Here is a 26,510-nt window from a genome sequence, read left to right on the forward strand (position 1 = left end):
TCCTCCCTCCAAGACTATCTACGTTTGCAGCATGCGACTTCATAAACAACCCCCGGAGCAAGATTATAGATATGCCAGAAATGTAAAGCATATGGAAGCCAACTTAAATTACATCCCAGAACTCATAACATAATTATAAAGCAGCTTAGTAAATCCACTATCGCAGCATTCATTTGTGGAGGGCTGTAGTAGCAGATAAGATGACCTTTACAACCTTCAAAACATTGAAAATCACAAAACCATCAAGAAAGTATGGAAGCATTATCATTATTTTCTTTACATTTAAAGGTAACTTGTCTCATTTTCAAACACAAAAAACAAAGAGCTTTTTTGAATAATTAAGTTAGTTTTGCTCCTATTATATCTACCTTCCCTACCAAGGCTGTGGGAACCCAAGGTGCTGAGGGTGCTGCAGCACACCCTGGTGGACTGTTTGCACACTGCAGGTAATATCGATGAATAGGAAATAAGCACAGGAAAATCATTTTGTGGGGAAATCTGCATCAGCACTCCCTAAAGAAAACACGTTCCCACAGCTCTGTTCCCTATTGCATTTCTAACATCGCAAGGATGACTCTCAGGAAGCAAAGTTACCTGGCAATATTACAAAAAAATTGCACTATTGACTGAGACGGCGACCAGGAATACATTTTTTTTTAAATCCTAAACTCAAAATAAGAAAGATCCCAACCATTAAAAACTTGTACTGCTTTGTGACCATAAGGGTGCCCACTCGTTAAATAACTATTAAAGATGCCAAGTATATAACACATGAAGTATATAGTACTTAAGACTACAATATTGCAGCATTGGCAAGTGGTTCAACTGTGCTGACATGTAGAATATCTCCCCATACCTGGCTCTGAGTCCCCTGTGGATTTCCCAGCAGCCCACAGGCGAGGTCAAATTCATTTCCTGCACGGCACATTAGAGAAGCCCACAGGCGACATGAGCAGTCATATGATTGCAAACAAGTGTCGCCTCGTTTATGAAAATATGGTAAATCTATCTATATGCAACCAACACAACAGATGCAGATGTTAATGAGTTACTATGTTGTACTATATGTATGTACAGTATATTGAACATTTTTCAGGAAATAACACTTTTACGGCCACATTATTCATTTTACAAGAACATTACCCTGAGTGGGTTGGGAGAGGGTGGGAGGGGTTCTTTATCTGGAATATCAAGACAATCAGCAATTTGCTTGATGAAGGTCTCAGGACCGAAACATTGACTATCCAAAAAACTATTTTTGCAAGGTTGGCAGTGAGCGGGAACAATTATTATTTTGCTCATGTACGCTGGGATTTCCCTCCCCTACACATCTGCCCCTGGTAATTGATGTGAGAAGTTTCTCTCTGAATATCAAGACAAACAACCCACAAAGTCCTACCGGTGAACTTAAAGCTACACTGTGGAACATTCCAGGTTAAAGAAGAGCAAGCCAAGTCTGCCCTTGATTATCAGATAGACAGCAACAACAACACTTTTGTTGTGGCTTATTAAAATATTAGGTCAACACTGTAGTCCAGCAGTTAGTGCTTGTGCTTCACAGCTAGAAGGTCCGGGTTTGAGCCTTTCTATGTGGAGTTTGTATGTTCTCCCCGTGTCTGCAAAAGTTTCCGCCAGGTATTCCTGTTTTCCCTACCACTAAAAACATGTACAATAGGCCTGAATGAATGTAGTGAGTGAGTGCGTGGTTGGTGGTGGACGGAGAGGCCGATGGCACAGACTGGTTGCCTCGCTGAAGTCAGTCTACCTCAGGGCAGCTGTGGCGACAACAGCTTACCACCGAGTACGGCGTGAATGAATAATGACTTGTAAATGTATTATATTGTAAAATATCATTATATTATTAAACTAAAGGACCAACTGTGTTAAGTTCTTGTTTTGCTACCTGTAGTAAAAAAAATTGTTAATTGAAACACCCATAGTAAAAAAGATGCTTGTGCAGTATTTTTATTCTATATATTAGATAAAATTGTATGCAGTGTGGCTAGAAACTAGGCAAAGTAAAAGCAAAAACAGTTTGTGAGGTGACTTTGGCACTACCAGATTTTGCAGATACATTTCCATAATGTTGTTGATATGTTTATCTCTCCGAGTAATACAATACTCTACTCTTGCCTGATTACATTTTTTGCCTACTCTGCCCACATGGGATTAAAAAAGGTCACCAAGAAAAGATTGCATATGTATGGGGGAAAAAAATAACACTTCTTTGTCTTTATGAGAAACATTTACCGTGCCTATACCTAAGGGAATTACAAGATTTACATAGAAGGAGAGTGCGCGTACGGATGAGGCCGAAAGAGAGTTACCATAGCTTGTATCATCCATCATGAAGCCAGACTAACTGTCATGGTGATGGTGGCCAGCTGGTCTCCACTCTCACCCCTCACACACACACACACATTAAACTTAATACACGTGGCTGGTTTTGACAAGACAAATCACCCGGTGAGTCCTGGTCATACCACGGGCGAAACCGCGGGGAGCGCGCCAACATTTGGCGTTAACCTTAAATCAGCCTGGGGGAGTCTTCGTGTAAGAGTATATGTAAACACATTCACGTCTGTATACATGGGGGGGATGGACGCGAAATGCAAGAACACAGAATTACTGCTGACTCGACATACCACCAGCCCTGCTTTATTTGTGTGTCCATTCATCCTGGTAAATAAGGGTGTTTGGTGGCAGTGGTGGTAGTAGACGTGTGAGGGGTGTTGCACCAGAGAAAGGTAATTTAGGGAATTTCATCATCGGCGCCAGGTCAGACGAGGCTAGACTCACCGGCTGCTCAAATGAACTGTAGTGATTAACTAATTGGCTTCAGAGGCGGAGACAAAAGGAAAGAGGGATGAGAAGGGAAGAAGAAAGTGACTGGGAGGAGAAGACAAAGGGGAAAACAACAAAGCCGAACCAAGAATGAATGGGCTTGTAAAAGCACAATGGAATTACAGTATATTGTAGTCTAAGTACAGAGAGACTGATAGAGACTAACTAAGTGGTAGGATAAACTTATGCTATACTCTGAAGAGGCTCTGGGGATATAATACTTATTAATGGTGCAATATTACGCACTTTGTAAAGCAACAGTAAAATCCTCTGTACGGTTTTCTATATCAAGTGGCTCATGGATGGGGGAAATGATAGGGCTGTTCTTCGAAACTTAAGCTCTTAACCTCCACCTGAACAGAGCACATTGTCTCCCGTTCAGCATTAGATCTAAAAGCTTCTTGAAAAAAGCGTCAAAATAGCAACAAAAATGAGAGTGAAAAAGTGCCGGAAAAGCAACAATAACACAATAAACCGGCGACAAAAACACGACTGAGGAGTGATGAAAAAGCAACATAAAAGTCACAAAAAATGTGATGAGAAACTAACGAAAATACGACAAAAAGCAACAGGGAAAAGCAACAATGGAAAACTACAAAAACACAACAAAAAAAGAAACAAAAAAAGAGATGAAAACATGACTAAAGAGTGATGAAAAAGCAAAATAAATGCCACAAAAGAGCAATAAAAAATGTGACAAAAAAGCCACAAAAAAGTGACAAAAATCTGATGAAAAACTGATAAAAACACAACAGAAAAACTATTTTAAAAAATGGAGGCAAAAATGTGATAAAAACGGCGACAACGCAAAAAAAAAAAAATTACAATCAGTTTTGAAGGTCTTAGCTTTCAAATGAGGCATTACACTGGCCAGGCTCTCCAGTCGAGAAGCTTTTAGATTTGGGTGAAGCTGAACTGGAGATAATGTGCTTGGTGAAAAAACTTGTCCCACCAGCAGAGTCAAAATACGGCAAATACGTATACTTATTTCAGGAAGAAAAATAGTTTCCTGATTACGTTTTGCAGCATAACATGGGGTAGTTCTATTACCAGGACAATATCTGTGCATGAAAAACTGTATTGAGCCATGAGGCAGACAATAACAATGCTCTAATAAAAACATTGAAGAACATTGCCTCACTCGTCTGCAATTCAGGGCAAAACGAAATAGGAATTCTCTGCTTTTTATAGCCCCATCTCCAGCACGCTCTTCAACCAACACATACAGCAGCTAATCTTTGAACTCACATTGCAAACACATATCTATTCTTGTTCTCCCAGCATAATGTATATGTTGATCTAAATACTTAAATTGTCCTTGTTCTTGACTTTTTTTTTCTTTCTTACAACTTTCTCTCTCAACAACCTGCCACTCGCTCATCCCAGGTAATAATTTGTACGCCACTCTTCGACCTCTTCCTTGTCGCACTTGGGTCCCAGTCTCCTATCAGCTCTATCTATTAGCACTGCACTCTCTTCACTCCAGCCCTATTGTCATTCCCCTCTTCACTCCCACTGTCTCCTCTTACTCTCCGGCTTGTACCCTCCTCGAACTGTCAGTCTCCCAGAAGCAGCACAGAGCTAATGTGTGGGAGCGACCTCAGCCTCAGGTTTTTTTTGTTCCACTGTCAGGGCCGCTTTACAGGGCCCACTGATCTATAGAGATAAGGGCTTGACAAAATAACTAGCACATTAGGTCAACTAAATCCTCAGCAGTTCTGGGCTGTTCCAGTTGAGGATGTTTCGCTTCTTTGTCCAGTTGAACAACTTTTTCCACAAACAACAAATTGAGTTACTCGATAATTGGGGGAAATTTTATTATTTCTATTGCAAAGGGACCAGAAAAAAACCTGGGATTTAATATTTCATAGTTTTCTTTGATTGAAAATAAACTAAACTACAGCAGTGGGAGCTTGGTTTGTTTTCTTTTATTTCCCTCCTGGTTTGTCTGTTACTCCATCACTACCAGTGTTCATCCTAATGCTTTTTTTTTCTTCTACTAAATGCTATGTTGAAATAATTGACAATAAAAGCATAACATACAAAAGCTATTGAATTAGCCAGTTCATGTCGAGCGTGATTTGGAAAAGTTATTCATTTGAAAAATAACCCATTTACGTCCATGTACAAAGTGCTCAAACCAGGGGCATACTATTTCCTCAAGCAGCCCCCATTTTTCCCACTTGTCATCACATTACTATCTTCATACAACCCATTCTAGCACAGTGGATGCTCACCACAACATGGTTATCAATAACAGCTGAGTTAAGCTGCATTAGAGCTGCATGCAATCCATTCTAACATGATTATGGGGTGCACTAAAAGACAACTGGACATATCAACCTGGGCAGAACCATTAAAGAAGCTCTCACGGGCCACGACTGTAGCTTTCACTGCAATTTTTCAATGCCAAGTTGTAAAGAGCTTTGTTTTTGGCTCTTGTTTTGCTAAGAGGACGCTTCAACAAACAAACAAGAGTCAGGGCAGCAGCTGGTTTAGGAGACTTCACACTAACACAGACTTAGATATAGAGAGGATGTTGTTGCAGAAAAAGTGATTTGTTTTCAGGCATTAGGCGAACATCTTAGACATTCACTTTCAAGTGGAATTTTTATTCAGCAAACGCTTTCGATCCTGCTATTTGGTCAATGCTCATAAATTATACTCGCACTCGATCAGCCACAGGTGTGACGGTGCATACGTTCACGCTGCTCTCACCTCTCCGTTCTGTAGACCCGCCCCCATCCGCCCGTTGACCACCGCGGGCTGGTTATCGTTCTCATCCAGCACCTTCTCTGGGACAGGCGGGGGCCGGTCCTCCTCGGGCTCCTCTCTGCGGACGGGGGCGCTCGCGTGGAGATCGGAGCGCCTCTTGGCCTCCATATCAGCGCTGTGGCGGCTCTTCTTCCTGAGGTCCACGGAGGCGTACTCCACCCCCGCGCACAGGGGCAACCGCTCGGGGGTGCAGGGGCTGGGGTGACCGTTGAGGAGGAGGGTTGAAGGGGGCGGAGGGGGTGGAGGCTCCTCCCGGGTCGAGTGAGTTGTACCGTTGGGGAGCCCCAGCTGAAGGGGAGAGTCTTTGAGCTCTTTGACCGTTTCGTAAAGCGAGTCCTCCACGCTTACGTCCCGGGATGTGGGTGCAATCTCCTTCACTACCTGGAAGTCAGACCAAGATGTGATGACTCTGTTCAGTCAATTGACATTATCAACCAGGTCCAGCTTTAACCTACTGAATTTAGGTTTAGGACATATTGATTGTTACATGGGTAATAGTTTTGATTGGATGTATGGAGCAAGAGCCGGCCATGGTACCTGCTGTGTTTTTCGTCAAAGTCATTCTGTACCTTTACAAACCCTAATATGAAGCCGGTTACAGTGCTATATGTATGAACAATGCGATTTTGGTATAATGCAACAATATTCTTCGAAACAATTCTTAAGTGTTGAGAAGATATACCGAAAATATACTAACTACTGCCACAAGGAGGCAGTAGTGGTACAACTGGGAGTATTTTAAGTTTTCTCACTTAATGATTCTTTGGTCGATTCTTACGGTAATTTTACTATGTAGAAACCTATATATGAGATTGAACTAATGCCTTCATGAAGCTACACAGTCTCATGGAAAACTTCTTAGGCCTTGGATGTGAATTGGATTTCAACACTAACAAAAGCCGGTGGGAAAAAAATATAGATCTATTTGAAGGCGAGGAGTATAAGGTGCAGAGTATTTTTCCTCACAATGAATAAATCATTGCATTTCCCTCAACTACTTTGCAACTAATTAAATTTCTTTCCTCTAGCCGATAACTCAGCCTGACTCGACCCCCACAGAAATGAACTAATCTCCTTAAACACACAGTGCAGATGTGCTGATGCAGTCGTCAGGGCTGACCTCATAGGTGCTGTCCCCCGAGGCGGGAGGACCGTCCCCGATGAGGGCGCTGCTGGGCGGGATACTGGGCAGCTCCCGGTCCTGAGGACACTTGGAGGACCTGAGCTCTGATTGGCTGGAGAGCAGCTCCTCTGAGGGCTGGGGACTGAGATCCTGCGTGTCTGTCAGGACTGATGAAGAAAGAAATGATGTGGTGAAAGGCAAGATGACTTTTATAACTAAACCACTAAGATTTCTGTGATGACTAGCACATTCTATAATAATAAATTCACGAAGATTGTAAAATACTGAAGTCATTGTTCGTATAAGAGCATTTGGACCACACAGCTAACGAAGTTGTTCCATGCTATATCAACTCTCTTTTTTTTGCCATGTTGCCAGCAAACTTTTGGTAAAGCTATAAATAACTTCTTCTACCCATAATGAGTCTGGCTTTACTCAAATCACTCATCAAAGATCATAAGCTATGCCACTTACTTGTACCGCTTGTCAGAGGTCCATTGTGTGAGCTGCTGACCCCTAAGTCCGTGGCTGGACTCTCTGCTGATTGGCTGATATTGTCCCGCTCTGACACCTGCAACATAAACTTTCCATCAGTTTCCCTTTTTCTATCTAATATCTGGCCTTCTCTGAAATTGGCATTCAATTCAGCTCATTTCATATGCGTATGAATTATGCATGCTTATTACTTAATTAAAAGTGTAATTTTACATTAAGCACAAGAAAAACTGGAAGAAATTTTAGCAACTCCAAGTGTAGAGAAGCGACGAGCGCACAAGAAACAAGTATATTTGTAAGTGTTGATGACAAACAAGTAAGCCATTTCAATCAACAGAGGCTCACATTAGTATTTTTTGCTTAACTAGTATGTAAACAAACTTCACTATTCATACATCAACCTAAATTTACTTCAATCTTCATTTCAAATTATTAATGAACACAATGTATCCAAAAAAACTCCACTGTAAAGATTTTATAGTGAAATTAAAGCCCCCTTTGTTCAAGACTGGGCTGTTGTTGTTTCCCTACGTGGTCAGTCAGCATCGCCACAGCAGCTCCACAACTCCACCTAGTGGCCACTGCCGCTCACGTCTTTCGTAATCAATGATGTAATCTTTAACTGTTTTGTGACCTTAACTTTTTTGAGGAGAGATGACGCATAGCAGGGGGGGGGGAAAAAGCTACATAAATACCAACTCTTATTCACAAATGAGTTAAAGCGAAGATGCAAGCTAGAGATGATTTGTTCTGTTATAGTTGTTCCATGAAGATATTAGAGACTGTGAAATACATTAAGGGTCAATTCTCTCATCCACAAAGACAAAGACCCTTATTTAACCTGTCAACCTATGACACTGTCCATCTTGTAAATGGGCCTCTCCTGCATCAGTCCGAACACCTTTCAATCGCCTGAGTACTAAAAGGTTACATAGAACATATCCATCAGACATAAGAGGCTGTACAGTACTGAAGAGCGCACAGAGGACAGTGGGACACAGTAAGTGGATGTCGCTGGGCAGTTAAAAGGTTGTTATTTGTCACACTTTGACACTGTTTGAAAATGAAAGACTGAGGATTATAGGAGGAATTAGAACAGATAATTATTGAGATAGCCTTGAGTTGAACATGTACAGTATATAGAGTAAGGATGCATTGTTTAGTGCCAAAAAGATGATTGCAATTACTCAGATAAGTAATTTGCTATTTGTTTTTAAGCCAAAACGCTGATCCGAAGACTAGAATATGAACTGCTGAACTAAAACAACGATCAATATGTTTTCAGGGGTCTCACAGGCATAGAAGGTTTTATTCAATACATCCCAAAGGACACATATTATTTTGTTACTTTTAAGGCACATCATGTCATTTAAACAGGCTTTGCAATTTGCAGCCCTGCTATAGAGGGAGAATAGTACAATATTGTTAGACTAGACACTGCAGTTAACATTTCAAAACAATCACAAGGAGCGACAAGATTATATTTGGAGCAAATTTCAAATGAATAGAAATGACGTCATGAATCACAAAAGCTCAAGCCAAATCAAAATCAAAATCATTACTCTCTAAGAGACACATGTACTTTAACAAAAACAACAGAACAGAGAAGGCTTACAAATATTATTATATTACCCAGTGTGGTACAAGGCATAAGTTAGTATATTTCAGGGGTGGGTGGGGTTCAGTAACTCACCCCATTCACAAGGTTCTCATGGTCCCCAGCTGAATGGCAAGTTGCTGCTTTCTTTTGCCTGAAATATATAAGACAAATCATAAGCTGAGTTATTATGTTGCTACATAGTAACAAGTACAATCTCATTTGAACAACATAAAAAAAATGAGGTGTTAATGTTGTCCAAGTTGGGGGGAATTGTTATGTTAAAAACACATTGTGAGTGTGTGTGTACTGCTGCACCTGTCTTTAACCGTGTTACATGTAAAAGTGATGCTTTCATTAAAGCTTACAGAAACACGATGATTCATGACGACTGAAATGTGGTACGCCCATCGGAACATGCGGATCGGATCCCATTGTCACCACACCTATAATCACAGCACTGTGCCCTCGCAGGTATTTATGCTCCTTTCATCAAAGCCACACAGTATGGCTTTTTCTTTCAGTGGTAGATCATATTCAGACAAAAACCCAGGAAACATAAAAGCTGCTATCAAAGCTGTTACAAATGTCACTCTCTCCTGGCACCTCACACTTTCCCAGAATACAGAACAATGGTGGCTACACTTCAGAAAAACCCTCAAAGTAAGCTGTATAAAAGAAATAATGGGAGAGTTAACTTTTTTTTTGCCTAATCCATCTCATTACTCAACAATTGCTTCATAACTACGAACTTACCTCAAAAGTGTCAAAGAGTCAAACTCAGCATAAAACACACTCAAAGTAAATCTGTGAGAGAGTGTGGCAACCAATCCATGCCATGCCCCCTGAACCACTCCTGCACAATGTGAGCCCAATGAATCCTGGCACTGTCATCTTGGAATATCAGGGAAGAAACCTACTTATAGAATGACCTGGTCATTCAGGTTGTTCAGGTCGTCAGCTGATCTCATTCTTTGGACACATGGTGTTACTGAACCTGACCAACTGCAGCAACCCCAGATCATGACAGTTATTTCAATCCAGGTGGTGACTTTTTTTATGGTCAAGTCATTTCGTCAGATAATTCATCTCAGGAAGAGGGGAATTTTGGGATCTCTACAGGGGCTGTGATGCTTTGGGGAATAGGGAATGGCCGCCGTAGAAGATTTCTTTATAAACCAATCCTCATCTTATTTCCCGTGTGTGTGTGTTGTCCCACAGTGAACATATCTTACCCCTGGCAGCTGGCACAGAGCAACAGCAGCACAGACACCAGCAGCAGGACGGTGAGGGCGCTGAGAGTGCAGACCAGGACGAGTTGCTCTCTGCCCACCAGCGCTCCCACTCCACTGGCTACCGCTGCCCCAGAGCCCACCACCCCCGCCTCGGGCCCCCACCAAACTCCATGCAGCATCGGAGCCATGACGGTCACACGGGTGAGGACGAGGACATCGGACACGGGAGGGCTGTAGAAAAAAACAGAAATGCATAAAGTAAGAAACATCATCAACTGCTGCTACTGGTAAACAAATTAGTAGTATTAGATGCAAAATCGATTTTATTTTCAAATTTGGGCAAAGAAATAGGGGAGAAACTGCTCATTTAACACCGCCATCATTATTTGGAAACAATTTTCTTCCTAGCAAGTTGTAGTTAAGCCTTTGACCAGCTGTGTGCAGCAGGTGGCAGTGTGGAGCAGCATGAGGCGCAGTGCAGTCTACTACTGCAGTGACCCCTCAGCATGAGCACTCCCCTCACGTCTCTGCCTCAACACCAAACTTTCAGCCCTTTCACTCAGCAATTGATCGCTCTCCTGACGTTTATCAACTTGTATTCACGGGTGAGTGAGAGGCACCGGGGAGGCGGCAGCAGCAGGGAGTGAGCTCCTTCAAACTTTCATATAGATTTCCCCCAGCTGTGAAAGCTAGGACATTTGGATCTCTGTTCTGAGGCAGACAGCAAAACAACACAGACAAATCCAAGTTGTATCGCGTGTTTTTAGCTGCATTTGCTGGTTCATGAGAAAGAGAAGCTATATTTTCCCCACCTAATCATAGCAAAGTTTGCCTAAAAAAAGGAACTTTGTTTTCTATGTCATTTCACAGGTTTGACAATTTAAAGGCCAGGTGTAAAGCAACAAAAAATGACTGTCTATGTCTTAACAGAGAGAGCATTTACCCCTTAACTAGGCTGGTTTGTAATGGTGAGAGATCTGATGAGTGAAAATAGGGCATGGCGTTTTTTATTTGTGAATTCATGTACCACAACAAATGAAGAAAAATGATTATGTGGCAATAATTTCTTGACAACATCTCCCCCTGAATGGTTTTCGTTAATTCCAGGAGCCATGTCTGTACACAGCACAAGCATGTGTCTCCCATAAAAATAAAAAATAAAACAGTCAAAAACCTCCTATGTGCCTCGTTGCCAGTCTATGCTAATATAAGCTGGGAGTTTGGGAGCCCTCCTCAAGTTTCACGAGCACCTTGAGCCAAATTCAACTTCTTCCACTTCAAAGGACACGGTGGAATTCCCAGACTCCTGTTTGTGCGTTTTTCCTTCCCGGATATAAAAGGTCGGTGTTGCTATGGGTCGTTGGGGAAGAGGACATCGCCTTACCTTGACACTTCAGAGGATGATTAGTGGGGTCGGCCTTGCCTGGAAGAGAGCAGATAAAAATGAGAAGGTAGGATTAGTGCTCTGTGGAGAAGGGACTGCACGGTGCTGAGCTGAATATGATACTCGGATGGTGGTGGCGCTGGCGGGAGGGATCTGAGAGGGGACGGTTATTTTAAAAAACAGCGTGATAAAAGTACGCCGCAGAAGAACACCACGGTGCCTCGGCTCCCGTGCAACAAAACATCATGCCAGTTTTATTGATGTTGTCTATGTAACTGAGATGATATTGACCTAATGACTTCATCCTTTAGTGATGTGATTCTCAAAATGTGGTTTGCAGGCTAGTCCAGGTGGTATCATCTTTTGCACTTCTTTTCCTGGCTTGTTTAAGGTTCACTGAATGAAATCTTTTAATTAAGTTGGTCCAGTCCAGCATCAATCCTGCTCAGGTACCCGTAAAGAGGCAGCCCCGTGTTGCACCCTGTAGCATATGCAACACCAAAATTTCGGGAACATAACACAAACTGAGTCTGCCGAGGTCTCTTCGAAACCACGTGGTGTTCCCTGTCTGAGGGAGCCATAATGTCTCTTTTGGCACTAAAGCCAGAATAATTACCGGCTGCCGCGGCGCCCTGTCACCATGGCAACCTCCTCTTTTTAACCGTCACATCTATTTATGGTGGGGGACGCAACATCCAGCTAACAACATCCAACAGTTGGTCATGCGAAACTATAAAAAAATAATTAACAGCAAAGAGATGGATTGCTTGTGCACATCTGAGGCCCGTCGCATGTTTCTTTTTTCCAACTTGAAACATGAAAATGCAACAAGTGTCTTCCTGTGTATGGCTTGTGTGGCTCTGAAAGTAAAGTTTTAGTCGGTGCATGCCTTCCATATGTCCCTGTATCTGAAATAAATAAAATAGCCTGTAGTTCTTGTGAGGGTTTTTGCATTCCTCATCCTCAAAACACCACACATAACTTTAAGAAACTCCTTGCTGGCTGGTATGTGATACACGGATGCAAGCCAAGGACTACAACAGGCCTTAGAGCTGTCATTCTGCCTTCTCCGAAGCTTAAAAGACTCCAAATGAAAGTACACAGAAACCTTGGACCAGAAAGAGAGACTGCGGCTTCTGTCTGGTGTTTCATGGAAAATAACATAATATTCTATTTGAAAAAAAAGTGTGTTTTGAGAGGCAGGAATCTTTTACCCCTTTAGCAGCTGTGCACACAGGCTAAGAAAACACTACTAGCATGTTGGGGCAGGACCTTTTGTAGGTGCCAAAGAGGGGATTCTAGCAAAAGACAGTGAAGCGTGGCATCTATTAGGATCCAACGGCAGTTTTTGTTTGGGAGCCAGTGTGACACCTCCATCTGCAGTGTCCTCTGTGCCCAGAACACAGAAATGACTTACACAGTTGACTGGCTGCTCCAACAGAAAGAAAGCACCGGGAGATAGGTTTTGGGGTACTTTATGTGCAAATACATACAGTATGACATTCATGCCCTTGGAAATGTTTCTGAATTTTAGAAAAAACAACAGTAGTAAACTAAACTATTTTAATGGTACGTGACCGATGTTTGCCTTTTAATCTGATGCAGCATCACCGGGAAATATATATTAAGACAATTTCAACATCTCACAACAGTTGAAACATAATCCATCGACCTGACTTCCAATCAGAAACCGTTAAAGGAGGCCATTGTTTTTACATGCTCAGATAAGTTCTTACCTTAGCTTAGATGAGTTGATTCGTACCTGTCTGGTCTTTGTGCGTGCGCTCAGTCACGCAAATGTTGTTTGCATTTTGCCTCTCCCAGCAAAGGTATAGCTAGCTCCAAACTGGGGTGAAGTTAGAAGCTACCGAGCTGTGCCACGTTTTCCCTATTTAAATACAGTTGCATACGTGAAACGATACACGATATAAGTCTAGTTACAAAAAATTAAACATGTCAATTTTGTAGTAGACTTTGAAGTACTCCATACTAACTGTATTTAAATAGGGAAAACGTGGAACAGCTTGGTAGCTTCTAACTTCACCTCAGTTTGGAGCTATACCTTTGCTGGGAGAGGCTAAATGCTAACAACATTTGCGTGACTGACCAGACAGGTATAAATCAACTCATCTAAGCTAAGTCTAAGCTAACATATCTCAGTATGTAAAAACGGTGGCCTACTCCTTCAAACTTTGTTGCAAAATTGCTCCAGACATTATACCTGTACAGTATGCATCAATTAATGCTTTAAAATCCACAACAATCTCATCAAATACTTTCTGGGTAAGGCTTATTGTGGACAAATCTCTAGTCCCTGCACCACAGTGACCCACTGCTCGGCACTTGTGGCACTGAAGGCTATTGTTCAAATGAACAGAACCTTAAAGTTAACATTGTTGTACATTCTAAACCATAACCCTGTCATACTTAAATAATATAAGAAGATTGAAAAAATGATTTCTAAAACATGAAACCCCTGCATTCCAATTTGCATGTGCAATATATACATGACCTTGCATCGTTGGTTACATAGTGGAAAGTGGTGGTCAATGCTTAGCCCATAATATCACGTGGCCCATGCGATAGATTTCTAAGTATTAACATGACCGATCAATACAGTCATCCAAACCGCCGCCCACTGGCGAGAGCTGAAGGCACTATAGAACACAAAGTAAAAGAAACTTTGGAGTAGGATTGTCCAGTCTTTGTAGGGCCAATATGTCTGCCATAAAACCAAGAAAAACAATGGACATGGATCCAAGCTGATCATGCACACACCACTGACCATCTTGTGTCCTGACCGCAGGCCATTTGGAGGGAAGGGGTGAAAGAAAAGGGGGGATGGGTGTGGGATGAGGAGGAGACGGCTGCCAACAGAGAGAAGAGTGGAAGATTAAAGATGGAGAGAGACAATGGATGCTTTTAGTGTTAGTGAAGAATAAAGCTGTTGGCAAGAATGTTGCTTTGAGCAAAGAGGAACATGGCAATTTAGCAGCAACCAAGATACTAATACAAGGCAGCAAAGGTTTTCTATGACACCACTGAATATAAGCAATATGTTTTCCAGCAAAGTGTGTCAAAACAAGACATAAAAAGTCAAAGCCAAAGCAATTAGTCACTATTTGCTCTTAACTATCTCTGAATGCAGCTAAATGTAAGTGGAAAACAATTTCAGTTTATTGAGCCTGGGGGGGAGATGTGCTGCTCTTCCTTCTCGAAAACTGTATTCAATTAAACTGCTGCCAGAACAAAACGATAGCAGGGGTCATGAAGTTATTAAACTGAAACAGGAAGTGCACAGTGATGGAGAGAGATCCCCCAGGGAGACATTGATGAAGTACAGGTCCCTTCAGATTGCGCCACAAGAGGGACCCAGCCCTTCACTCTTGCAACAAATAAACATCACAAAACAAACAGGGATTCACCAACGTATCCATTTAGTAACCAGATCAAGACCCTCGAGTACATGTCTGTGTTTGCACATCCGCGTGAGCGTAAAAACAGGTGCTTTTCATCAAGAAACATAATCTCGGTTGCTATAGTAACCCCATCCGTGCTCCGGGTTAATGGTTTTAGTTTGACAAATTGATCTGTTCTTTCCTAAATGGGCGAAGTATGAGCGCATAATTTAGCGGGTCAGTTTGTTTGCCGCGGCCGGTTTCTCATTTTACAGATATCTTCATCTCGAGGCGGGGATGGAGTGATATAGGATTACCCATTTATGAATATTATTGATTTCCCATGGGGTGTATTAATAAGCAGGATGTAGACTACTCTGCTGCTTGTCCAGTGAAAACATCTTGTTATAGTGTGCAAATGTAAGTACGCTTTTTATACTTCACCGTTCCCGATAAAAGGATGTTGATTATTTGTATTAAGACATATCTCAAGACACAAATAGAACAAACTCTGACTTTTAAACGTATTATACATTTAAGTTTCTAGCAGCATCTAGCGTTGGCAAGTACTTAACTGAACAAGAGGCAAAATACATTGGTCAAGAGGCAGCATTTTGTGCAACAATGAAAATCTCAGCATAATTCATATAAAAGTATTAAAAATATTTTGAATACAGCACTCTGATTAGACAAAGTAACGGAATACGTTACAAAAAACATTTTAAGGCAAGTATTCAGTAATTATATACAATTTCAAAGTATTCTCCCCAACACTGATTATCAGCTACCATTATTTTTGAATACAAGCCACTATTCAAAGTTAGAAGTTTACCTACCAAAGCTAAGTAATTCTTAGATTAAATATAAATTGACTGAGAATGTAAAGCTTACACAAATAAGCGGTGCCGTAGAAAACAACTGTAGATCTCCCATACCTCTGCTTTTACGTTGCAACTATGTGTTACTGGCAGCTCTGGCTTGGGTCAGTTCACGTCCACCGAGACGCCCCCCGCCCCCAGTTAGCCATAAATGCCAGACCCCGCTCTCCCCTCATTAATTCTCCGTACTGTCTGACCTTCCTCCAACTCCTCGGAGACTGCGAGCATGTTAAGACCTATATGTAAACATGTGTGTGTCTGTGTGTCTGCGAGCACAATCCGCCTTGAGTTAATGTCACAGCGGCTCGTGGGAGAGGGGCACTTCCTGTCTTCCACGCTACACTCGACCCCAGACTTTAAAATGTCCCGCAGATGTTTTTCATGTGAGCCACAAGTCGACCGGAAACTACTGCAGTTAAAAGACGGAGGAGCGCAAAGCTAATTGAGACACAGTGACCTCTGGCGTTCTCTCATTACGGCCTAATAAATGTGATCAATTTAGAGCTGCTTTACTTAAAGGTCAAACCCGTTCTTGTATACATTAATAATGACTAATCTAGAAAGAAACAGCATAAAAATGTGTTGTTTATAACAGAAGCTTATTTGCCTTAGTTTATTATATAACTATTAGATAATCTTGTCCCAATGCAGTGTATTCATTAAGCTTGTCTGACGCAGGGATGAATTCAAAAGACTGCACTAGAAAGCCAGTTTGTTGATACCTCCGGCCATTTTTATTAGCTAAATGAGAATGGTTCAGTTACACTAAACAGAGGTGTTGGAAACGGGTGCATGGGAGAGAGAGGGGAGTTTATGTAAAGAGCATCCCACATAACAAAATCTGGGGAGTATAGCAATACGCGCTAAAAGGCACATTTTTCAATAGCAAGGCACACACAAGTTTATGCACTTTAGGTTATAAGCTCAAAACTTACAGCTCTTTCCTTATATTGCAATTTTGTTCTTTGAAAGTCTCCTCTGTCGCCCACAGTCTGCATCTCATTTCTCCTCTCTCGCACTTAAACCAGTTTATTATCATCCTCGCGCTGGCCCTTGGGCGACGGCTGAGACTCTGCTGCTGCTGCTGTGCATTTAAATCATTAGGCCTGGCTTTTTCTGAGGGCGCCTGTTCAGCTCCGCGCTCCACAGTGTCCATCTGTCCGAGGCGCATTCTGCTTCAAAAACTTTAAGACCGTGCATTTTCACTTCCTCACCCGAGCAGCTTTTGCAGACTTATGTCGGCCCGCAATTGATCGTGACAGATTTGTTCTCATTCGTATTTCACATGCTCTCTTCACACTCGCCACCAAAAACAGGAAGTATTTCTTTGGTGTTAGGGCTTCACCCATTTTCAAACCGTATTAGCAGCTGCTGCCCCATTAATATGACATGACTGACTCAGATACAAGGGTGTTGGCTGTTTTGTCATGTTTCCCATCACAAAAAGAAGTGAAACTACTTAAATAGCCTATCAAAAAAAAAAAATCTTGCTTACAAATTATGATTCTCTTTTTGTCAGAACCCAGTCTGGAGAAAGCTTGGGGGACTCAAAGTGACAAGCAGAGAAACGGCACAACGAGTTAAGGATAATCAACTTTTGCCAAATAACTCCCCTGTCTGGACCGAGCACGTCATTTCTGCAAAAGCGCGAGAAGAAAATAAAAAATCCTCGTCCCCAAATGTATTAGCTCTGTGACAGCGCTGCCACTCATCTGTTCATAAAACCCTGAAACAAAAGTGACGAGTGTAAATGTGCAGCCAAGAGATTTTTTTCGCAGTTAAACAAACCAGCGAAGCATGGCAATCCAAAAATGTAAATGAGAGCCCCGGCCGCGCGTGAACAAACTGACACTTTTTTGTGATGATTTCAGGGCTGCCACTCACACAGTCAGTGACCTTCTTGGTAAACACTGATGCCGGGACTGAACTGTTGAACTCTGGGATATGTAGGCTGAAGGGCATGACAAAGGACGCCTGTCGGTCCGAGAGCAGCATGTGCGCAAAAACATGGAGCATCAATGTGGATCTTTGTTCTGCTCGACTCCCGCTTGGCTTGTGGAGTCGGCACACAATTATTTTATTTGGAAATGCAACGCACACATGTTGTTCATTGAGCCATAAACCTATTACACTGTGTCTTTCCTTCAAATTTCTGAAACGTGCGTTGTTTTCTGCTCCGGATTCCCAAACTAGATGGAAAGGAGCGGATTCTTGTCATACAGCAATTCATGATGATACAGATGCTGCTAAAATAGGGACTTCCCGTTGAACTCATTTAGTTGAGCGGAAAAAAAGGTGTTAACGTTGGGGCAGGGACATGATAGCAAGTTGGCTTTTCTTATGCAATAATAACATAGGTGTTATGCTTGAAATGTTCAAGCACGATCTATATTAGTGCTATGAAAATCCATGTCCTTCTTAAGAAAACCCACACAACATAACATCCACAAGTGTCTAGTAAAAAAAGAAAGACAAAGTGTAAAGCAGATCCATCACATTATATTCAATGTCATTATAGTCATTAGAATAATAATCAAAAGGCAGCGGGAAATGTGTGAATAGCAGCGTAACAACTGAATAAATCATTTAAAACTATTCGCCTTCTTGCTCTCTGCCAAACATTAATATCCCCTAATGTGATTATTGAAGAGTGTTTTTATTTAGTGCAGTGAAAGTGTGCATGCATAAAATCCCCCCCATCACTGTCACCTTGAGATAGAGATTTGCATAGACTGAATGAGGAGCAGATACAGCACATCATTATTCAACGGCTTTTGCCTTTATGCCTCTGAATAGTTGCCAAGATAAAGGGATTACGAGGCGGGATAGAATAGGCCGGAGGATGTCACGAGCGCACGTTAGAGAGAAATCCATAGAGGTAATTCATTGACGCGGCTAAAGCTAAAGCTAATGAGATGCAACAGATGCCCAGAGAGACGCAGGGCCCTTTCTGGCGGGCGCACGCAGATGAGGTCAGGAGCACACTTTCTCCACACAATGACAAAAAACGTCTTCTTCTTCAGCCACACCCCAAGGCTGTTAAAGGCCACACCGAGCTGGAGATTACCACGCAAGAATTCATTTATCTCCCAGAGTGACATGAGCCTATTGGATAATGGAGGATGCAGGGCCACACGGGAATTAACCAGGGCTGAAAGATACTGGAAATATTACACGTGTGATGCAACGATGATGGGGATCGAGATATGATTGCTGGTTTTAGTATATTGCAGGCTGAATTTGTATTATTAGAGATACATATAGAATAGGGTCAAGATCATTTTCAGCTTTTGGCCTTCTTTGCTATGTGAACATTGTGTTGTGCCACTTTTGAAATGACTTGTGATCCATTATGCAGCACAAGGGAAGGAGGAAGTCATTATAGCCACATGAGAGTGCGCAAGATAGCGACAGAAATGAAAATGTCATGAGTCTCTTAATGGGTGTGACCACAGCAGGGGCGAGGTTATTAGGAGACCTAAACAGACCGAGTGGCGGGGGGCAGAGCAATTTGGACCTGTCGATAACACGCCAGAGTCACGCCTACGAGGGATCTGCAGGTTCTCTAATGGACGCAGAGAAAGAGAAACAGACCAGAGAGATGGACAAAACAGAAGTCTAAGAATAGGGAATTGAGAGCAGTAACGTGGCTTCAGTTTTGATCTTCTCGTGCAATACTACAATATCAGTGCTTTTTTGGAGAAAACAACCAAAAGTTAAAAAAAAAAATGAACCACTTTCTTGACTTTTTAAAATTCTATTTAATTTCTAGTCTTACTTTCTAGTTGTTGTTTTTTAAAGCAGAACAAAGTAACTCATGCCCCTAGTGACCATAAGCACCACTGCAGGTTTTTTTTTACTCATTAATTGTCCGTATGTAAATATTACGCTGACAGAAAAAGACAAAGGGAGACAGGGATATTGTATATTGTGCCACAACCCAATTACACAATGGAGATATTTTTTGTCACTCAAACTTGGCTGTAAATACTGCTAAAGTGGCGCTAGCTCACAGTTAGCTTTGCACGTTAGCCTGTTAGCATCTTCTTCGTGATTGTATTAGTGTGTATTGTGCCTCCGGGTCAGAGCAGGGAAGTTGCAAGGGTGGTTTTCTGGCCAGAGACACCAGGGGAGATGAAAAACCCCTCAATCATCCCATTAACACTTATATTACCCCCCAGAGGGACTACGGAAAAGGATGTATTAAAGTGAACAAGTTACTGCTTTAAACTAAAACTGGCATTTTGGCAATTTACCTTTAACTTCACTTCTTTTGGCATGTATATAACATACTTACATAGACATACAGTATAGTATATAAAGGGTGATGATTATTCATTAACTGTATCACCAATAATACAGTGACAATTACAGAATACATACAATATTCAACACTTGCCTTGACTGTGTCTTGACTGTGTATCTTGTTATTTTGGTTCTTTGTTTGCTCAGCTCTGCTCAACCAACCTAACCCTTTCCAAAGCCCCTTCTTCCCCTTCTCCTCTCACCTCTGTCCCAAAAGAGCAGGGCCTGCATCTCTCGACCATAGCAGCAACATGTCTCCAACCTCATAACGATATGGTAAAATATGGAGGCCTGCAGGGACATAAAGGGCACGTCTCCAATCAGACGGAGCAGCTGGAGCAGGTCGCTGAGTGGGAGTATATGGTGTGGCTCTGGGGGTGAAGCCAAAGTCATACACTGCAGCCCCTATAAGTGCTACGGGGGAGAGGACACTCGGCAACAAGGCAGCCTCATGATAGTAATCTGAAGGATGCTGATTCAATCCGCCGGGTGCACGACTCTGGAAGACTGCACAAAAGAACACACAGCTCTGCCCCCAGATTTATATCATTTGATTTGTCATTTCGCAACACTGGGATTATTCTGTTGATCTTATAGCGGGGTGGTGCCGTAGGAGTGAGCAGAGAAGAGGACCGAAAGCTCAAGGCAATAATGCTTTTGAGGAAGTGGGAATTCCCTCTCATCTGGCTGCACATGCTGAGCTTATTGTATTGAATCATTACACGATATAGTCAAATTATTGTTATAAAATATTAGGGGACGCTAGTTTAGAAAAAGCCAGCCTTCATGACCTCCAGCCATACACAATTTGGAATAAGAAACTTCACAATGGCGTAGAAACTTCTTGATCTGTTAGAAATGATTTGAGCAGTGCTACCACCTGTTGTGAAAAAGTAAAAGGATTTGCATAACTAAATGTGTTTTGCCATGTAGCTGGATAACCTTCTTAATCTATTCAGGATATTATTTCACGAGGCCAGATAAACCAGAGGGCTGCACTGTGTTTAATAAATATATAACAACATGAAGTATTTATTTGTCATGCTGAGGGTGCTGCCACTGCCTTTTTGCAAATCATCTAATGGGGTCGACCCGGTGCGTCTCAAGGGAGCGCTGAAATCCAAATGAACCCAGCAGGCGAACACAACACAAGGCTGCCTGCTGGGGCCGCGAAATCTGTTGTCACTCATCATTATTTAGATTATTCCTACACACATCCACGCACGGAGGCACAGCGAAATACAGAATACCGCGGAGACGAACAGCCATCTGAATCAAGATGAACCAATTAGAGAGGAGATAGACAAGCGTGTGGCGAGAGAGAGAAGCAGAGACATTAGTGAGGCAGCAGAGAGAGAGAGAGAGAGAGAGAGAGAGAGAGAGAGAGAGAGAGGGAGAGAGTTACCAATAACTGACATGTGGCCACAAGCAAATCTATTCTGACACATGGGTGGATGATGTGGCGAGTTACTGCTGGGAGTATGGGCCAGACGAGGAGTGGCACTGCTGATATTATTCATAGTCTGGCATCAAACCTTTTGGACGAAAACAAGTTGACTGTGTACACACGGTAAAGGAAATTGATTAAAAGGGTGTATAACAGATTCTTCTTTACTTTGTGGTTTCATTTTTTTAACAATTCCGTTTTTTTTTACTCAAGTTGGCTACAATATAGAAATGTTGAAGCCTCATCAACCAGCCTCTCCCACTTTCTGTTCCAAAGCAGGACCGTCAGGGCCACTCCCTGCGGTCAAGCTCCAAAGAAACTTCGATTTATTATGGGTCCAATAACAGAAGCAAATTTATATCATGTCACTCAAATGCGGAAGATCCTCTTGAATCCTGTATCATTCATACTTTACTTAATAATAATAATGCATTGGTTTAATATAGTACCTTTCTGGACACTCAAAGACGTTTTACATTACATTATTCATTCACTCCATACTTGGTGGTGGTAAGCTACTATTGTAGCCACAGCTGCCCATGGGTAGACTGATGGAAACGAGGCACCCAGTCTGTGCCATCAGCCCCTCCGACCACCACCAACCACCACCAACCACCCTCACACACTACGTTCACCCTGGCTTCCTGGTGTTTCCAAACGGTCTCCCATCCAAGTACCTCCCAGGCCCTTCCTGCTTCACTTCCGAGATCTGACGGGATCAGTCATAGGCGATATGGCCTCACTACATCATGTGTTTGCCTGCTGATTTTGCAGAGCATGATGTTAAACAGCCTTCTGCATGTTACTTTATTAGTTTTTTTGTATGTCTTCACACTGGGTAAACCGCCATGTTTGGCTGACCATGCATTTCTCTAATTAGTTAATCCGCCTGTCAATCATTTCATTCAGACCTGGCACCAAGTCCCCGACTACACGTCTTTGTGAAACAGAAAAAAGTGTGAGAGAAGTAATAGTAGCACAGTAGAAGTAGCATTGGTAGTTGTTAAGTTTTTTATAACATGCTGTTTCCTTGTAAGCTATATTTAGGCATAGGCTAATTGTTTGCAAGCTACAGATACTGCAGTATTTACCAGTAACAATGCTAACTTGAGTAAACTTGTGTAGTTTTTTCACCGTTACCTTAAATGTTACTAATTCTGAAGTTCCAGGAGTCATGCATGCATAGCTTCTACACCAACCCACAAATGTATTGAACCTAATATTATTTATTTATTTGTTTGTTTATATATTAGTCATTATTTCTCAGAGAGTAATGGCTGTTGTTCAAAAAAGAATTGCACCAAATGATTTCCAGCAAAAGCTTCTACAGCGAGTTGCTAAAGCTAAATCAATATCACACAACCTCATATTCATCTGTTTCTCTCTTGAGGAGGATTTAGCTCCACAGACAAGGCCAGAAAATAGATTGGCAGATTTGGCCTTAAGCTGCTTGGGCACAAAAAAGACATTTGCAATCCCAGCGCTTTCTTATAACCAATCACTGCCATTTCCTAGAAACCTCAATCAACGCTGTACGCTGTGTTTACATTACCATATTGCACGGCTCAGGCTCACAAAGTCCAAGATGAAATAATCCATGTGTGTGAGTGAGGAAGTGTGGCCGAGGCTTAGCGCTGGGTTAAAGGCAGTTGTTAAATTCCAGAGAGATGTCTATAAATATAACTTTCTCACTGTTCAGGGAATAGACTTTTAAGTGCAGGGAGTCCCAGGAGGAATCACAGGAATGTAAACAGGCCACACGCACAAACGTACAATATGCAGCTATGTACTTTTATAGAAAGACAGGCTCCAATGTCCAGTTAAGAAAATGTTCTTCTTAGACTTGTTTGTAAACAATAAGGTTGAAAGAAAGGTGGTTGAGGCTGCTGCACAAGCGTCATGGGTTTGAGTCTTGGCCAACTGTCTCTCAAAGCTTTTCACCTTCTTTCACTCTGTACTGTCCAATCCAGGGGTGTCCGAACTTTTTTCACCGAGGGCCGCACACTGACATAAAGCATGGAGGGCCACATGTCGGGGGTCAGTGCAGTAAAATATTCAACAGGGTGTATTTAAGAGAGGTTTAAACCGTTCCCCACACCTTAATGTAGGCTCAGAATCATAATGCCAGCTCTGTCTCACAATAAATGTTACTTTTTGAGGTTATTATTGTGTGGAATTATTAAGATTGCAGTAAAAAAGAACCATCTCTGGGGATGTGTGCCAAAAAAACAAGAAGAGTGACCAAAAAAATTGTCTAATAATAAAAGAAAGGTCCATTTAGCTAATACTTCAAATGCATCATAAATGGATAAGAAAAATGGTCTCGATTTCAAACTTTAAAGCAGAACTAAGTAACTTGTTTACCTTTATATGTAAATCCTTTTTCATAGTCCCTCTGGCGGTAATATAAGTGTTAATGGGATTATTGGGCGGTCTTTCATCTCACCCTGATGTTTCTGGTCAGAAAACCATGCTTGCAGCTTTCCCTGCTCCGACCCGGAGACCCAATATACACTAATGGATTCACGAAGAAGAAGCTAACAGGCAAAGCTAACTGCGGGCTAGCGCCACTTTAGCAGTATTTACAGCCAACTTAGAGTGAATAAAATGATCTCCATTGTGTAATTGGGTTGTGGTACAATGTACAATATCCCTCTCTCGGTTTGTCTTTTCTGTCAGCGTTTACCGTTATGGACAATTAACGAGTAAAAAAAACCTAGTTCTGCTTTAAAGCAGGGGTGGCTTTGTACGCAAAGTTCTCCAAATATGTTAATTTCAAACTACATAGATATAGCATGAGCAAACATGTCAAATAGACTAAATAATTTTGCGAACACCTTTCAGGACCTCCATGTTGAAGAAGTTCAATGAAAAGCTGTATACTATAATATCTCATGTACCGGAAGTCTTCAAGTCCTTCCATTGTCCTTTAAGACTCTCATGAAAATGCTGAGAAATACAGATCCAACTGTTCAATAAGCTGTGCTGCGATTATGATGAAACAGCAGAGTAATTCCAGGGATATTAGCCGACTTACACGACTGGAGCTAAAGCCCGGGTATTAAGACTTAATGAAAAAGTCAGACACCATTATTCATACTATCCCTAACCTCGGTAATATGGGCTGGTTGGGACACACACACACAGGGTTTTCAATAAATCTATGCATCATTACACTGGAAGAGTAACATTACTCTTCTTAAAGTCATGCAAATATTACAACACTATGGGGCTGTTAGCGTTAGTGTCAGTCAACATGTGTCATGCAGTCCCACTAGACTCTGTTTTGTTTTGTTTTGTTTAGTCACTGACCACTGTGGCAATGTTTCACAAGCAGTTTGTGGTAAGATAATTAGTAGCACTATTGTCAGACGTCTTAGTAATACATATCAACATTAGAACAGTTGAACAATAGTTAAAGTAGAATCACAACAGTCGCAGTTATTTAGTACGTTATCTATAGCAAACGAGAAAATGTGTCGTCTTCATGGGTTCAGACCTCTCCCCAAAACCACCTGCTGTACAAAGGACTTTCTGGGTCACTGATGGATTAGTATAGGCCCTCAGAGGTGGGGCACAACTGGGTCAGCCCTCTTTGTTTAAAATATAAAGACGATGAAACATATACTGTATATGTTCTCAGAAGTTCTCAGCCGAGCAGAGAGGAAAAGCACACAGCAGCTTTCCTGAGTTTTGGCGTGGCCCTGATGTTTAAGCTTTGTGGTGCTAGCATCCTTCAACATTGTGGTTAACGCTGCAATTCTTCTCAGCGAAAGGTGCTGGTAAACAAATGGGGCTAGAGACATATTAAAAAGGGGGTATGGGGGAGATCATGGAGGCTTGAAACTGTTGCTATCAATGCAAGGCAACTTTATTTATACCGCACATTTCGTACACAAGGCAGCTCAATGTACATTTCCATGTTCATGTTGAACTATAGGCTACACCTTCAACTTTAAATTTAAGGAACAAAGTGCATATCATGTTGTTCCCATTTTGTTCAAGGGATGGGTGCGTGTGAAATGTTTTGCCCAGAGATTGATGGCCAAACTTCTCCATGATACGCTGCTTACAACAATTTTGCTCTGAACACCTGATACAACATATCGTACAAAGCAAACACAGCACTTGCGATTCATTTTGGACCTCTCTATGTATGAATAATTGATTATTGCGGTGCCTGTTGATCCATAAAATGATTCAGAGCTCCATAGTCTGATTTACGAGGAAAGTCATAGTTGTGTTGAGGGACTACTGTTTTTGTTTTTGTGGCATTGGAGAAGGTGGCACACATAGCTCCAATGATAAACAAGAAAGACGAACATGTTTTACTTTTCTTCCTCAAAACAGGGAGCTTCAAACAGGAACAGAACAGTGGAGTATAAGTGACATATGGCCCAACACAAAGCCAAAGCTGCAATGGTCTACTGAACTGTGAACAGAAAGTGCTGACAAGGCAATGCAAAATAGGGCTGTATACAAGATAAATATTGGGCAAAGATATGCAAAGTACATCAGATTTTGTATATCCAAGGTAAAGGGGGAGTTTTTATTGCTTGTATTTTGAATACCTTTGGTCCACAAAAAGATGCTTCAATTGGGAGTCAAATTGCCAGAGAAAACAAAAGAAGAAGAGAAAGCATGTGTTAATGGGCAATTCTTTCTCACAGTGACAGCTCCTATACCACAGAGACTGGCTGATTCACCAGTGGCTTTCCTTCAACATCTGTTTTGACGGCGTCGTACATCACCTCTGGGGTCTGGCGACTTCACAGCACATCTGTTTATGAAAGGCTGTTCAATTTGCCCTCTAGCCATACCAAGTGAAATGTTTTACACACAGTTTTACATATAGAAATCACATCATTTGACTCCGGGGATCAAAACAACCAGTATTCTCATCTCAAGACACAAAAAGCTGTATCTTGTTCTTGTGCCAGACCAGCGTGACCCAGTGATAGGCTGTAAAAGTGACAGTGCGTAACAGAAGCCAAAACAACCCTGAAGTGGCGCTAGAGCGGAGCGGGTG

General features: G+C 41.9%; 1 protein-coding gene across 4 annotated transcripts in view; it reads right to left on the bottom strand.

Moving 5' to 3' along the window:
• Nucleotides 1-26,510, bottom strand: part of pag1 (phosphoprotein membrane anchor with glycosphingolipid microdomains 1) — a 46,834-nt gene that overhangs the window by 6,220 nt on the left and 14,104 nt on the right. For 3 of the 4 annotated variants that reach the window (XM_079570501.1, XM_079570502.1, XM_079570503.1), the window contains 6 exons: nucleotides 11,454-11,492; nucleotides 10,070-10,300; nucleotides 8,931-8,988; nucleotides 7,217-7,313; nucleotides 6,740-6,909; nucleotides 5,563-6,000 (listed from right to left, as the gene is read on the bottom strand). In XM_079570501.1, coding sequence (XP_079426627.1) covers nucleotides 5,563-6,000; nucleotides 6,740-6,909; nucleotides 7,217-7,313; nucleotides 8,931-8,988; nucleotides 10,070-10,257 — 951 coding nt within the window. In that variant the 5' untranslated portion in view covers nucleotides 10,258-10,300; nucleotides 11,454-11,492. Of the gene's footprint in view, nucleotides 1-5,562; nucleotides 6,001-6,739; nucleotides 6,910-7,216; nucleotides 7,314-8,930; nucleotides 8,989-10,069; nucleotides 10,301-11,453; nucleotides 11,493-16,664; nucleotides 16,912-26,510 lie in introns of those variants that run through there. The other variant, XM_079570504.1, reaches the window with a different exon arrangement.

Source organism: Gobius niger, assembly GCF_951799975.1.
Source record: "Gobius niger genome assembly, chromosome: 14".
NCBI classification, from domain to species: domain Eukaryota; kingdom Metazoa; phylum Chordata; class Actinopteri; order Gobiiformes; family Gobiidae; genus Gobius; species Gobius niger.